Source organism: Chinchilla lanigera, unplaced genomic scaffold (assembly GCF_000276665.1).
Source record: "Chinchilla lanigera isolate Chin_1 unplaced genomic scaffold, ChiLan1.0 scaffold00126, whole genome shotgun sequence".
NCBI classification, from domain to species: Eukaryota; Metazoa; Chordata; class Mammalia; order Rodentia; family Chinchillidae; genus Chinchilla; species Chinchilla lanigera.
This window is the reverse complement of record NW_004955527.1, coordinates 1,668,151-1,682,988: the sequence shown is the minus strand read 5'-3', so window position 1 is coordinate 1,682,988 and position 14,838 is coordinate 1,668,151. Positions and strand designations below refer to the sequence as shown.

General features: G+C 53.6%; 1 protein-coding gene across 1 annotated transcript; it reads left to right on the top strand.

Annotated features, from left to right (window-relative positions):
* The first annotated feature begins 549 nt into the window (after positions 1–549).
* On the top strand, positions 550–14,522 carry LOC106147199. The gene is made up of 6 exons (XM_013507375.1): positions 550–557; positions 643–805; positions 9,381–9,620; positions 10,404–10,499; positions 12,850–12,971; positions 14,305–14,522. The coding sequence occupies exons 1-6, from the start codon at positions 550–552 to the stop codon at positions 14,489–14,491; spliced, it is 816 nt and encodes a 271-aa protein (XP_013362829.1). The 3' UTR covers positions 14,492–14,522.
* The last annotated feature ends 316 nt before the right edge of the window (positions 14,523–14,838 follow it).

Genomic DNA, 14,838 nt, shown 5'->3' with positions numbered 1-14,838 from the left:
GCAAGTTCTTTCCCGCGGTGCCTCAGTTTCCCCTCTGTGACGTGGGAATATCAGCCTGGATCTCCCCGCGTGGGTTGGGGCAGCCGCGTGGCGTGAGCAGGCGGACAGCAGTGCAACTGGCCGCGCCGTGACCCGGGACCGCGGGGAGTGAGCGGGCGGCGAGGGTTTAGCTCAGGCTTAGCGGGGATTAGCGCAGGCGGCGAGGGCAGCAGTGACTCAAGCCGGCGTTTCTGCCCCAGCCACTGCCCCGCGCCAGGCGCCAAGGACCGACGCTTCCGCCAATCACAGGCCTGCTCCCACCCCGCCACCAGTCGCGGAAGAAACGCCAGAGCCTATTGGCTGGCGGCGCGCAGGGCCGGGTCCGAGATTCAGACACGCCCCCGCCCTGCAGCCCCGCCGCCTCCGCACCTGCTGGGGGACGGCCCGCGCGCGGCCTGGGTCCTCGTGGCATCTGCGCTGCTCAAAGCTTCTCTGAGGTCTCAAGGGAGCCCCTGTTGGTGCCACGTGGTGCCAGGTATCCTTCACGTTGTGCAGCAGTCCAGGATAAAGATGCGATCGTAGGTCCTGGGTTCAAATCCCACTGTGCCGTTTGCATGCGGCATAACCTCTGCGGATCGAGCTAAGTTCCCAGTTTCCGTGCAGGACCGTGGTGAAACCCAACCCTACCATTAGCGAGCAGTTAGTAAGTGGCTATCAAGGAGGAGCCAGTGTGGCCCTCCCCGCGGAGCCGGTTAGAAATGCTGCGGCTGGAGCCCCCAGCGGACCCGCCAAGCTGGACTGCGGGTTCCCCCTCCATGAAATGAGGGTGATCACAGGGAATCGATTTATTTATTTTTTTATTTATTTTTTTTTTTGGTTTTTCTCCGGTACCGGGAACCGAACTCACGACCTTGCGCTTACCACGCAGGCGCTTTTTGCCGCTGAGCTAAATCCCCAGCCCCCACAGGGAATCGATTTAAAAATATAAAAAACTGAGCAGAACCCGGCGCACAGCCGAGCCTGAGGGGGCTCCCGCCCTGCCTTCCTGCCTGCCCGCTTCCTGGCTGCTGCCTCCCCTGTTTTCCCGAGAGCAGCTCCGCCCGCGCCGTCCCTCTGCGTTGTGACTGTGCTTCCCCTTCCTCTTCCGGGTGGCTCGCTCCCTCGAGGGCAGAGTCCTCAGAAGGGAAAGGACTGAGCCTCCTCTCCCGCCAAGGTTTGCTCGGCCTCACACATAGTAGGTCATTGCTTGCCTTTGTGCCCTGGGTGGGACGACCCACCCTTGTTGCCTCCTCTGTGGGTGGGGCCTGAAGGGAATTTAATGATAACCTTAAGTGCTTAGCGTGTTTCTAATCCTCGCTAAGTGCTTTACGTGATTATTCATGTAGTGTTCAATAAACAGCTCTGGGGAGGGAGGCTCTCATTATCCCCACTTTTGGGATGAGGAAATGGAGGCTGGGGAGATGAGGTCATGGGTTCAGGTTCCCACAGCTGGTCCAGCCCAGCCTGCCCCGGACTTAGCTTTATCCTTTGAACCCGCTATGTGACACTGACTGCTCTTTATTAGACAGAGGGCAGTGAAAGGACCGGGAGAAGAGTCTAACCTGGGTCTGGATGGGGTCGGGGTCCGAGGGCCTCTTTTGCTTCCTGAAGAAAGTTTTAACCACCAGAAAGCTAGGGAAGGAGGAAGGGAAGGGGGGAGAAGAGTGGAGGGAGGAAAAGAAGAGGGTGCTTGTGAGTGGGTGCCGTCTAACACCTACTTAGTGCTGAAATTCTTCTCCCCATTTTCCAGGTAGGGTAGCTGAGGCCCAGAGAGATTAACTGCCTTTCTGGGAATCTCACAGCCAGGAGCACACAGTGGTACATTTTGGAGCTCTTGTTTTTCTCCCTTGGCACTTGGGCTGCCCCTGGCATCTGGCCAGGGTCTGTTGCTGTCCTTATTTCTTCCTGTCCTTCCCAAGACTCTGTTTTAATCCTTACTATTTGTTCTGGTTCAAGATAAAGGGTCCAAAAGAATGATGGAGGTGATGCTAGTCCAAGGCCTCCCTCTGGCTGCCTTGGGAACAGGCAGGGGGCTGAGTCCCTGTGGCACCTGGCAGGAGAGGAGCCAGGCCCTGCTGCAAGCCTGGATTTGAACTTGGACTTGGTGATTCCAGGGCTGAGCTCACAAACTCTCGATCTCGAGGACTGGTATCTTGTCACCTCTTTCCGAAACAAGATGAGGCCCAGGGTGTGAGTTTCCTATGGCTGCTCTAACAAATGATCACCAATCTGGTGACTTAACAATACACATTTAATATCTTATGGTTCTGGAGGCTGAGTCTCTAACTTGGGGCTCCCTGGGCTAAAGTCAAAGTGTCGGCAGGGTCCCTTTCCTTCAGGAGCTTTGCAGGTGAATCTATTTCCCAGCCTTTCCCAGTTCCTAGAGCTTCCACACGCCGTGGTGAGTAGCGGCTTCCTCCAGCCTGTCAACATTGTCACCTATCTCTGACTCTCTCCCGTAGCCCTGTCTTCTTCTGACCCCTCCCGGGAAAGGGTCTTTGCTTTTGAGAATTCACTGATTAGATCGGGCCTGCTGGATAATCCGGGATCATCTCTCAAGGTCCTTACCCTTAATCTCATCTGCAAAATTCCTTTGGCTGTGTTCACAGTTTCTGGGGATTATGACGGACATCTTTAATGGGCCATTATTCAGCCTAGGACAGGGAGGTTAAGCAATCTGCCCAAAATCTGCCCAGAAGCAGCAGAGCCAGCCAGCACTTAAACCCAAGCCCTAAATCCCAGGGACCCCAGAATGCTCCTTTGCCATTCTGCCTCGATCTTCTATTGACTAAGTAAGGGCTTCCTTGAAGGTCCCAAGAGCCTTTCAAATTAATAATTCATTTTACAAACTAAAAGGTCTCAGTAGGTGGTTGATAGACAAGAATCAGAGGAAAGAAATGCCAAAGATAAGGTGGAAGAGTGAGGCCAGCCAAGGGTGACTGCTGCCCTGGAAAGTCGGTCTGAGTCCCAGGGCTGGCCGGAAGGCAGGAGCTTGTCAGAGAGAGACAGGTAGCTCCCTCTTGGTGGAGGATGGCCTTGCCCCCCAAGCTGTTATCCTCCCCTGGAGGTGCTTAAACTCGGCCTTCACTTACCTAGCAGTGTCTTGCGCTTCCTCTAGTATTTTCATTTGGGGGTGTGACTTTGAGGTCAGTAGTTACGGAAAAGTCACTGTGTTTACCAGGGGGATGTGATTGAAACTTTACATTGGACTCCCTTTCAGCAGCTGCACGTTGTTGAAAACCCAGCTCAGCTCATAAAGGGAATTTGTTGGCTTGTGGTACTGAAAGGCCGGAGGTTGTCTGATCTTCAGGGAGAGCCTGACCCAGCGGCGCATCTGTGCTCAGCTGTATAGCCTTGGTACTAGCTCCATTCTCAGGCAAACTCTCCTCCAGGGTCTCCAAGGTGGCTGCAAGAAGATTCTGGGATTCTATGTTTCTGGATTCAGATACAGGGAAGGAGCCAAGGTTTACCTCCTTGGAGGCTCAAAAAAGTTCCAGAATGGTGTCTTGTTGGTCCAGATTAGCCTGCCTCCTGCCTGGTCATCGGTCCATTTCCCAGTCAGTAATTGGCCGGAAGGATGGGCCATGCTGATTTGATTGTTTTGTTCCTGTCTGGCTCTTGTCTCGGAGCTGAATGGTTCCAGGTTGGCAACTTTAGGGCCCTCTTAGGAAGAGGGCGCAGATGCAGGAGAGTCTGTGTTTTGGCTTTTCCTGCCATCATCATGGCCCCCCGACGAGGACACTCAGTTTTGTTCCATCTGAGCAATGGACCTGTCTGTACCAAGTGCATCTTGGATCTTGAATGTCTCCAGATGTCCATGTGTTAAAGGCTCAGTCCTTGGGATAGTTCTGTTGGGAGGCGGGGCCTAGCAGGTTATCCTTAAAGCCCTGGGGTGTGGCCTTAGAGGGGACTCTGAGCCCCTGGCTCCTTCTTCCCTTGCTCACTGGCCATGAGGTGCGTAGTTTGCTCTGCCATGTCCTCCCTGCCTTTGCCAGCTGACACCCTGCCCATCAGTGGCCTGAGCCACTGAGAAATGGGTCTACCCAACCTTGGACTGAACCTGCTAAAACTGTGAGCCAAAATAAACCTTTTCCTTTACAAGTTCATTATCTCAGGTATTTTGTTATGGTAATAGAAAGCTGACTCACACACCTATGGACATGACTGTGTGTGTGTGTGTGTGTTCATTCAGATGACAAAGAAATTACGGAAAAGAGAAAAGAAAGCTCAACTAGGATAAGTGAGGAAAATTAACACACAGAATTTAATATCACAGCTTGTACTTTGTCCCAGCCTCTCTGTGGTTTGGCTTCTCATCTATCAAAAAAATATACCAATCCTAGCAGCATGAAATTATACATAAAAGGTTTATATAAATAGAAGGGAGTGGCCACTCAATCATTCAACAACCATTTACTGAGTGCCAACTGTGTACCAGGCCCCAGACTGGGGATGAAGATGGGGAAGAGAGATATGATCCCTGTTTTTTTGTTTGTTTTTGCAGCGCTAGGGGTGGAGGACAGGGCCTTGCACATGCTAGGCAAGCAAGTGCTCTACCGCTGAGCTATATCCCCAGCTCATGATCTGAAAGGGACTGTAGGACTCCAAGTAGAAGAAGGGATTGCTAATGTTATTAAAGTTGCTCATACCAGAGGGGCCTCCCCAGCTGTCACAGATGAATAGCGACAGTCCCAAGGCTGCATAGTGGGGGCTTGAACCCAGAATCTCTCTGCTGTTTCAGCTGCATCCCACAGCCTCTCCAACCTACACAGTAGCTACCTTCTGGCTAAGGGGCCAGACTTCTCTCTACTGCGCTTGGGAATGATACCCTCCCCAGTTCTGGAAGCTGATAAGCTCTTCCCATGTTACCGCTGTGACTGGACTGGAGGACTAATTGGAGCTTTTGGTTCTACTTTCCCCACCGGCAGCCCTGCATGCTGCCAAGAGAGGGAGGCAGAGTGCAGGTTCCAGGCAGTGCTTTTGTTGGATGACACCATGGTGGGGAGGAGGAGGTCAGGCCAGTCCTGCTGTGCTGTCTTGAGTGTGTGTGCATGCGCATACATGGGTGTGTATGGGTGTGTGTGTTGGGGGCGGGTGTCTGCCAGTGTTGGAAATATTGCTGGGCAGGGGCAGGGCCTTCCTCAGTGGAGGCCTGGGTCTAGACCTTGTTCTGTCATTCTGTAGCAAGGTCACTAAAGCCAAATAATTTGTCTGCCAGGCCTCGGTTTCCTTCATTGTAAAACAGTGCCTCGTTCTCTGTGTCTCATTCCTTGTCTTTCTGTGTGGATTCAGCTTGACATGACTGCAGCCATCTTGAGCTGTAACTGCCATGATTGTCCCACAGTAACCTTGGCTGGTTTTTCCTGCACAGTTTTCCAGCAAACTATAAATAAACAAAAGTATGAGGGCGGTATGTGGAGCTTTACAGCTAACTGGACTCCGGTTCCAGGAATGTGCCTGCCTCTTTGACATTAGCTTAAGATAAACCAGGTTATGTTCCAGCTAGGGTGAAGTCTCCTTTATCTTAACCCATAAATACATCCCTCTCTCTAACTGAAAATTGGGAGGCCCAGTGCTTCTGTCAGTAAGTACCCAGGGATGGCAGTCTGCAATCTTGGGTCTGTATGTGTCTTTCCCCAGTTTCATGGCAACTTGAGCCCTGTCCTCTTACACTGGTGTTAGGTTGTTCCAGAGCAATGTCCATGAGCATCAAAAAAGACCATGAGGATAAAACTGGAAAGGGCAGGACACCCAGTAAGGCAGAGCAGCTAAGGTGTAGATTGTCTCTCTTCAAGTCCCAGTCCCCCATTTACTAAACAAATTGCCCGTGGTCTTAGTTTCCTTATCTGTGAAATGGGAAGAATATTCAAGGCTATCAAAGCTTCTCAGATGTAAGATTCTATTAGTTGTCAGACACATAGTAAATAAAGAAGACAGAGTGTCAACTGGTGGATGCCAGCCCGGATGAGATGGTAAGCAACAGAAACTCCCAGAGGAGGTACGCAGCAGAGCTGTGGGCTCAGGATAAACAGATAAACTCCACGGGGAGCCAGGCAGTATCCGGAATCCTCAAAGGATGGGTGACACACCACACGACACATGCCTCCATGTAGGGCCCCTGAGTCTATGCACTTGCCAGCTAGCCCTCCACTCAGCCAGATTGTGCTGCCACATTTAAGTTATTAACCGGAACTAGATGCTACTGGGAAAGGGGGAATGGCCAGGGACAGGAAGGAAAACCCCTAAATTGATTACCTTGATTGGCTCAAAGACAAACAAATCCTAGTGGACTGAGAAAATGGGGGTTGCTTACTGCGTAGTTTAGGTTCCCACCACCAGGGAATAAGAAGCTTGAAATATAACTACATCTGACTGCAGAAAAGGAAAGTTGAGTCTATGTAGTGGGAAGTCCACACCTGATGTATATTCAGATCTAGCCATGTGTGGCATTAACAATGTTGCAGTCAGTGCCAGGCCGCCCTGTCACTGCTGTTGCCAAGGACACCGCTGCCTAGTGATGTCAGAGCTGGCTTAGCCTTGTGTTAAGCACGCTCTATGCTGCTCACACAATGACGAAGCCGGCTAACAGTTTTTCAGACCCTCTCCCCGTCACTCAGTGACACACGACTGAGCACATACCCCAGAAAGAGACGCAGATGGGGCCGCCCTCATTTGCATAGGGTTTGGCTGCTCTCACAAAGGTCTGAAAAGCAGTGACCAACAGGACAGGAGAGGATAGGGACAGGATTCAGCCATCCAGGATGGCTAATGGGGGTGACTGACATGTTGGGGACCCAAGGTCCTTGTGTCTCATGTTCCTTTCTCCTACGCTTGGCTTCTACCTCATGACTCAATGTGGTTGCTGCCCATCTGCCTTCTAGCTAGTGAGAAAGGAGAAGGAGAAAAGGAGGGCAGGCCTCTTCATTAGTTTGTGCTGAGGACAAATGGAAAGGTGGCGCTCATCACTTCTGCTCACATGACTTGGACGCAGGCTGACCACATGCTCACACCAGCCGCAAGGGATGCTGGGAAATGGAGTCCTCAGCAGGGTGGTTACATGTGCTCCGTGCGGGACACCTCTGAGGGACAGGGCAGCCCAGGAGCTTCCTTGGGCTTGGTGGAGTCCTCTGTTGGGACCCGTGACAGTGCAATGTGGCTTCCTGGAGTGTGCCACAGTGCGGGGGGGGGTTTTCTCCTTCGTCGGGCCAGTACCTTCACCTTTGCCTCCTGGGTTATTGATACCGAGCTCCTACCGATTACTCCCTGTGCGAACCCTCCTCAGAGCTGCTTCCTAGGGAGCCCAGCGTAAAACACCAGCTCCCTCTATCTGTGACAATGTCATTGTGCAGATTAAATGTGACATTTTCAGTAAAACACCCACACAGAGCAGGCGCTCAGGAAGTAACATCAGCGGCACGTTCATAGACAGCCCTGGCTCTGTTCTTACGCAGTACCATCATCCGCTCTTCCCAAGCAGTTGGAGAGAGGTGCTCTCATCCCCATTTTACAGACAAGGAAACTGAGGCTCCATGAGGTTGAATGATGTTCTACTCCAGGCACTCAGCTTGTCACTGCTTAGGGGCAGCAGACGATCACCTCCTGGCTGACGGTTATCAGGGCAGCAATGGCAGGAAAGGATCTTCGAAGACTCCGGCAAGAACTTCCATCTCTGTCACCTCATGGGCCCCTTGACGCCTCCCACACAGCACAGATAGAAGTACTCTGGAAACTGCACCGCGCCAGGCACCTCTGAGGTGTGGCCGTCTCCTGTGATTCCTTTTATAACGATGATAATAGTGGCCATTTGCGGGCCACTCACCACCAGCCAGCCCGTGTTAAACACCTGACAAACATTACGTCACTTATTCCTCGCCAACCCCAGGAGGCAGGCGGCTGCCGCTGTCTGTGCTCTGAACATGAGGCAACAGAGGCTCCAGGGGTTAAGTAAATTGCCTGGGGTGCCAGGCTGGGAGGCTGTGATGTGGGCCACCCACGCTAAGGTTGGCTCTCACCTCTCGTCTTTGGCCAGAGGAGGCCCTGAAGCAGCTGCCCTCAGAGGCCTCCTTCTCAGGCTCTGTGTGACCCCAGATAGACAGGGTTAAGCTTTCCAGGCTGGCCAGTGTCCCCTGCAGAAGCTCCTAGTTGGCTGGAGTCTCTCAGCTCAGTGTCTGCTGGTCTGAGGGCAGAGCCTGGCACGTCCTGGTGTGGAGGGAGAGTCGGAAGAACGCCCTCCAACAAGGGAGGTGACAGAGGCCACAGGAAAGAAGGACCGGTGAGCGGGTGGAGGAGAAGCAGGAGGAGGAAGGAGGAGGAGGCTGAGGCCAGGCTCCCCGATCTCGCCCGCCCCCGTGAGCTCCGGCCTCTGTAAGAGCCTGTGAGTAACCGCCAGGCGGCTGAGTGGCTGGTCATGAGGAGGTGATAGAACCTCATGAGGAAGCCACACAGGCCCCAGTGTGGGGGACCCAGTGACTCAGCGGCTACCCAGTAGGGTTGCGCCCCAGGCTGGTTCCACTGTCTGCCTGGGTGCCCCCACTCCCTTGCTGCGTGGCCCCAGGCTGCTCCTTCTCAGCTGGGACCCCCCAGAACCCTGTCCGAGGTTGTCCTTGCTGCCAAAGCCACAGGTCTGTCCTGGACCATGCAGCAGCTTTGACTTCATGACTTGGGCCCTGGCTGGGTTGGGTAGCATGGCAGCTTCCCACGATCCCCGTTAGCAGGGTACAGGAGTGGGGACACTCAGCTGGACTCAGCTGTCCTTTGTGAGAGCAACTCCTGGTACACATCCAATCTTTCTCTTTGGGCTGTCCCCAGGGCAACCCAACAGCACAGATTACTGAGACGGGCAGCTCCTCATGCTCTGGCTTGGACATGTTATTTCCCCCCTCCTCGGGCTTGGTAATTAGTGAGGCTTTGTATCTCCCCATGTCCCCCCAAAAGCCAGGCACCTGCCAGGCAGTTTGCTCTAAAGAGCTGGGCTTGCATGGACCTCGAACATTTTTGTCTCCCAGTTCTATGCTTCCGGCCCAACACACAGTAGGTGTTCAACGTCTACCTGAGGACTCAGTGGGTGCCTGGGTGGCAGGATAAATGCTTTGTTGCCTTCTGTGTGCAGCGGTGCCGTGCAGAGTGGGTGTAAAAGTGCTGGGGGCGCTCAGCCCGGTGTCTGGCACAGGCCAAGGTCAAGTCTACGTCAGCTGTGATGATTCCTCTGGCTGCAGTTTGGCAGGGCAGCGGCATGAGCTTGGATGGTTGCCCTGCCAGGTTCTTTAGGTCTCAATTCAGATTCCTGCCGTGGCCTTGGGGATGAGTCTGGGCCAGCATCTGTCAGAGGAGCTCAGAACCTGTTATTTGTTTTGCTTTTGCAGTGCTGGCGATGGAACTCAGGGCCTTGCACATGCCAGGCAAGTGCTCTACCACTGAGCTACACCCTGGCCTGGAGCTCAGAACCTTTGCTGTCTCAGTCTCCGGCTCCAAGGATTTATGGGGCCACGCAGACCCCAGCATCGTTGTTGGCTGGTTCCCATTGTAAATATGAGGAGGGCAGCCAGAGAACCTTCTGGAGGACCCCACTGAGGAGCAGAGCTGAAGCAGGACAACACACAGAGGTGATCTGGCCAGTCTGTGTCAGTCTCTGAGCTTCTGCCCAGTGCCTGCTGGGCGACACTTGAGGAGGAGTGGGGCCCGGGTAAAGCGGCTGTGTACTGGAGCTTGGAGTCACATCCAACCCAGTGACTATGGAGAAGGCCTTTTAGTTCTCCGAGCCCCAGTTTCCTCAGGTTGCAGTGGAAGAGCTGGGACAGACGCCCGTCAGGGCTGGAGTGATCAGGCGGGCTTTCTGGAGGAGGGCTCCCTGAGCCCAGGGGAGGGACGGGCTGTGGACGGTGGGTGGGGAGCAGAGGCCTGTGGTCAGGGGAATGACGTACAGGAGGTGTGGCCGTGGGACGGAAGCCACACACTGATGTGGGCACAGTTAAGGGGAGCCAGCGGGTACCTGGGGGGTGACAAGAGTGAGAGGGGAAGTGCCCACAGTCTTTGGGGGCCCAGGGAAGGCTGCTGAGAAGACCTGGTTTAAGGAAAGGTTATGCCTTCAGTAGCCGGTAGAGCTGAGGTCAGGTGTCGGTAGTTCAGGGGACCGGCAAGGGGCTCCAGATCCCCACTGTCTTTAGGGTAAGGTCCAAGCCCCTTGGCCTGGCCCCCAGGGCCCTGGGCACTGCTCCTCCCACCTGTCCAACCCTGCCAAATCATGCCCAGCTCTGTAAGCATGGGTCCACTCCACACCCGCTCCTGCCTGCCATGCCCTCTCCCTCCTGCCTACCTGGCCAACCTCTGCTGCTCCCTGCAACCAGGCTTACGGTCACCTCCTCCATGATGTCTTCCTGTCTGTCCAGGAGGAGGGACTCTTTCCTCACCCATGCCGCACAGAACCTGCTATCTGCATCCCGCAGAGCCTGTATCTGCATAATTGGCTGCAAGACCTTGAGCAGGTGATTAAACTCCATGCCTCAGTTTCCTTATCTTTAAAGTAGAAACAATAATAGTACCTGCCTTGAATGGGTTAACACTTGTAAGGCATTTACAAGAACATCTGGTATGCAGTAAGTAGTAAATGTACCCCACTATTAAAATAATTACTCTTACCTCATAGGGCTGTTAAGAGGATTAGATGTCAAGTGCTTAGGACCATCCCTGCCCAGATCAGAGTGAGTGCCAGAGAAAGGGGAGCTCGCATCCTCCCTCTTATCACCACCATTGGCATCCCTCCCATCATCTCCCTCATCTCCTTCATCCCCATCCCCGCCATCCCCATCCCCCATCCCCTATCCTCCATCCCCATCCCCCATTCCCATCCCCCATCCCCATTCCCATCCCTCCATCCCCATCCTCCATCACCATCTCCGCGATTACCATCTATCTCCACCATCACCCTCTCCACCATCTCTGCCATCCCCATCCCCCATTACCATCCCCCATCCCATCCCCCATCCCCATCCCTCCATCCCCATCCTCCATCACCATCTCCGCGATTACCATCTATCTCCACCATCACCCTCTCCACCATCTCTGCCATCCCCATCCCCCATTACCATCCCCCATCCCATCCCCCATCCCCATCCACCCATCACCATCTCTGCCATCACCATCTATCTTTGCCATCATCCCCATCACCATCTCACCATCTCCATCTCCACCTCTACTACCATCTCTACCACTAACCCCACCATAACCAACTCCACCATCAATCACCATCTTCGTCACCAACCCCACCATTACTACCCCCACCACTGCCAACCCCACCACCTCCACCATCACCATCCCCACCATCTCCAACCCCATCTCCTCCAACCCCATCACCATCCCCACCAACATCACCATCTCCACCATCAACAATTCCACCATCACCATCCCCATGACCCCACACCCCACATCATCAGTTTTCCCTTCTGCCTCCTGGGACTATGAACCCCAGAGACAGAACTATGTCTTGGCCATCTTTGATGTCAATGAAAAGCAAGGAACCAGGCACATAGTAGGTCATCCGTGTTGGGGTAGTGTGGAGGAGAAAGATGAGCAAGGTTTAGAGCTGTCAGGCCCAGGGCTGGGGACGGAAGGCTCCAGGCAGGAACCTCCCTGGGAGATAGCCAGGACCGAGGAGGCTCCGTCCTTTGCAGAGCAACTCCAAAGCCTTTTGGATCCAAAAGCTGAGGTCTCTGCCGGAGTGGGAGGGCGTTAAGAAGGATCTGGGAACAAACAGGTCCCCTCTGATGTTAGCTCACCCTAAGCTCCTGGTCTCAGAGCCTGCCTTCAGCAGTAGCTCTTGATCCCAGAGTTGTGAGGGCAGCTCTGTGCTCAAGGTGTGCACAGCTCCGGAGTCTGCTGGGCAGGGAGGGTGTGGGAGAATCAGGGATGCTGTCTGGAAGAGGTGTTTGGAGCTAAGAAATAAATCCGGAGGGGGGACGGTGGCACCAGCGGCCAGCAGGGTTAGAGAGGAAGGAGCTCAGCCTGCCCACCTCCTGCCCGTCACTGCCCCATTGATCTCAGCTCCCACTGGCCCTGCTTCCTCTGCACCTGCCCCTTGCGCAGTGCCCTCTGCCCAGAGCCTCATGTTGACCCCACCTAGCTTGGAGTCAAAGCCAGAGGGCTGGGCTGGCAGACCAGGCTCTGCGTGGCCGCCTCTGCCCGGGGTGTCCATCGTCTCCCCTCCCCTACCTTCCTGGCCCTGAGGTTTCTGTACGGTTCCCTGAGCCCCTGAAATGGTCTTGTACCCCATGACCTTTGCACAGGGGCCCTGCCCCTCCTGGAGCACTTTTCTCCTGCCAGTGTCTGGGCTTCCCATCTTGAGGTTCAGCTTCTATGCTGCTGTGTCTGTGAGACTTTCTCAGACTCCCTCATTTCCTCCTTCATAGACCTCAGTACAGTTCGCAACTGAGGTGACCCCGCACCCCAACCTTGGTACTGGGGACTGAACCCAGGGTCTCACACATCCACAGCCTTTTTAAAAAAAATTTTTTTTTTTTGTCTTTTTGAGACAGGGTCTCGCTGTGTAGTTCAGGCTGATCTTGAACTCACTTTGTAGCCCAGGCTGGCCTCTAACTCTAAACGATCCTCCTGCCTCAGCCTCCCAAGTGCTGGGATTACAGGTGTGTGCTGCCACGTCTGGCTTTTTAAAAATTTTTGAGACAGGGTCTTCCTAATTTGCTCAGTTGCCTGAGCTGGCCTCAAACATGTGATCCTCCGGCCTCAGCTTCCTGATTGGCTGAGATTACAGGTATGCACCTCTTTGTGTGTGGTGACTTTACCATTTTAAAACTTGTTTACTGTTCCTCTTCTCCATAGACCATGAGCTTCATGAGGACAGGGCTTTGTCTTCTCCTTTACTGCCGCATTGCCAGAGTTCAGTGGTGCCTGGCATCCAGCAGGCCCTCAGCACGTGAAACAACAGTCTTTTATGCTTCAAGGTGAGGCAGGTGGGGGAGTCCTGGAAGGCTTCCTGGTGGAGGTGTTCAGACCTTAGAAACAAAGGCATAGAAGGCGCTCTGTGGTTAGCAATGAGAACAGGGCTAGGTGGAAGGGGTACATGGGAGCTACTTTGTCACCTTGGAAGATTTTTAGTCCCACCTGAGGCCTGGAAACTTCTGTGTAGGTGTGACCTTGCTCCGGGTGGGGCATCTCATGTGGCCTTACAGCCAAGCATACCCAATTCTGCAACCCGGTAGCTGTGTGACTGTGGACAAATCTCTTAATAGTTCTGGGCCTCTGTTACCTCATCTGCTAAATGGGGTGGTGGTAATAATGGCCCACGTTTATTGAAGGACAGGCAGGGTGCTGAGTGCTTCACACACGGTAGCTAATTGAACCCTTCCTGCCACCCCAGGAGACAGGCGGGCTGGGGGAGGATCCGTGCGGTTGGTCCTGCTGCCAAGGGTTCAGTTCCACGCCTGGAGCAGGTGAATGCTCTGTGCTGAGTGGCCGGTGGGATCCGTGCTGCAGGACTCGTTTCTCCAGGGGAGGCCGTGCGGCCCTGCTTCCCTCTGGATGCTGACTAGGCCTGAGTCAGGCCCGTCCTCGAAGTCCTGACCTGGGTGTTGCGCACACCAGGGAGGTCTGCCCCTCTGCCGGTCCCTCCTGGGGCCCCTCTGGGCCTGCCTTGCTGTTCCCCGGCAGAGTGGTGAGTCACGGTGGTCACCTCCTTGGCCTCGAGCCCAGCCAGCTGTCTGCTGTGTGTCACAGTTTTACGCCAGTTAATTGCACCCATTACCCTGACGAAAGAGTTATGTGATCTCGGGCAGGTCCAGGAGCCGTGGAGCCTGGGGACCCGCTCTGCACGGAGGTCTGGGGGCGCCCTCCCTGCCCACCCCGTCTCACTTCCCCCATTGCCTGGCGGCCTTCGAGGTCCGAGATGGTGTTTCTCTCACCAGCCTGGTGCCCCGCACAAGGCTCTGAAAGAATCTTTCAGAATGCGTGACTGAGCTCACTAGAAAGCAAAGGAAGTGTGCGTGTGCCCAAATTACCCAGAGGTAAATGATTGCTAGGTTGACAGTCACACGCTCAGCCCTGCTGAAACTTCCTTGCTTTTAAAAATCATGGCCACAATGACATCACCCTTTTTACTATAAAATTCTCTGATTTTTAACCAAAGCAGGGGATGATGTACCCACTACCACAATCAAGGTCTGGACCATTTCATCTCCTGAAATGTCCCTGAACCTCTCTGCAGTCACCTCCTTTTCTCATCTTTGACTGCTGGCAAATTCTGATGAGTTTTCTGCCCTGTATTTTTGCCTTTTCCAGGATGACACAGAAGCGGAGTCACACAGGATATCTGCTTTGGAGCCCGATTTTCACTGTGTACACTGCTTTGGGACCCCCCAGTGTCCTGTGGATCAGTATGCATGCAAAGTTTTCAGACTTCCCATTGTGTTTGTGTATTCACTTGTTGAACGATGTCTGGGGCATTTTCAGCTTTTGCTTATCATGAATAAAATCGCTATAAACATTTGTGTACAGGGTATGGTGTAAATGTAGGTTTTTCATTTCACTAGGGGTAAGATTGCTGGATTGCATAAAGGCGAAGGGCTTGCTTTACTACAAAGTGTGACAAAATATAATGAATATTTAAATTTTAAAAATTTTATTACAGTAAAAGATACATTGTCATTAACGTCCCTCTAAATACTCCTCCTTGATTTCAAGGCATTTATCCCATGGTTTTTGCCACTTTCTTTTTTTTTTTTTTTTTGGTTTTTCTCCGGTACCGGGAACCGAACTCACGACCTTGCGCTTGCCAGGCAGGTGCTTTTGCCGCTGAGCTAAATCCCCAGCCCC

What these genes read in the sequence shown, in the direction of transcription:
- LOC106147199 (XM_013507375.1), top strand. An exon ending in AAGCAGGACAACACACAGAG is followed by an intron (nt 9,621 to 10,403) that starts GTGATCTGGCCA and finishes CTGTCTGTCCAG; the next exon opens with GAGGAGGGACTCTTTCCTCA. An exon ending in ACAGTCTTTTATGCTTCAAG is followed by an intron (nt 12,972 to 14,304) that starts GTGAGGCAGGTG and finishes TGCCTTTTCCAG; the next exon opens with GATGACACAGAAGCGGAGTC.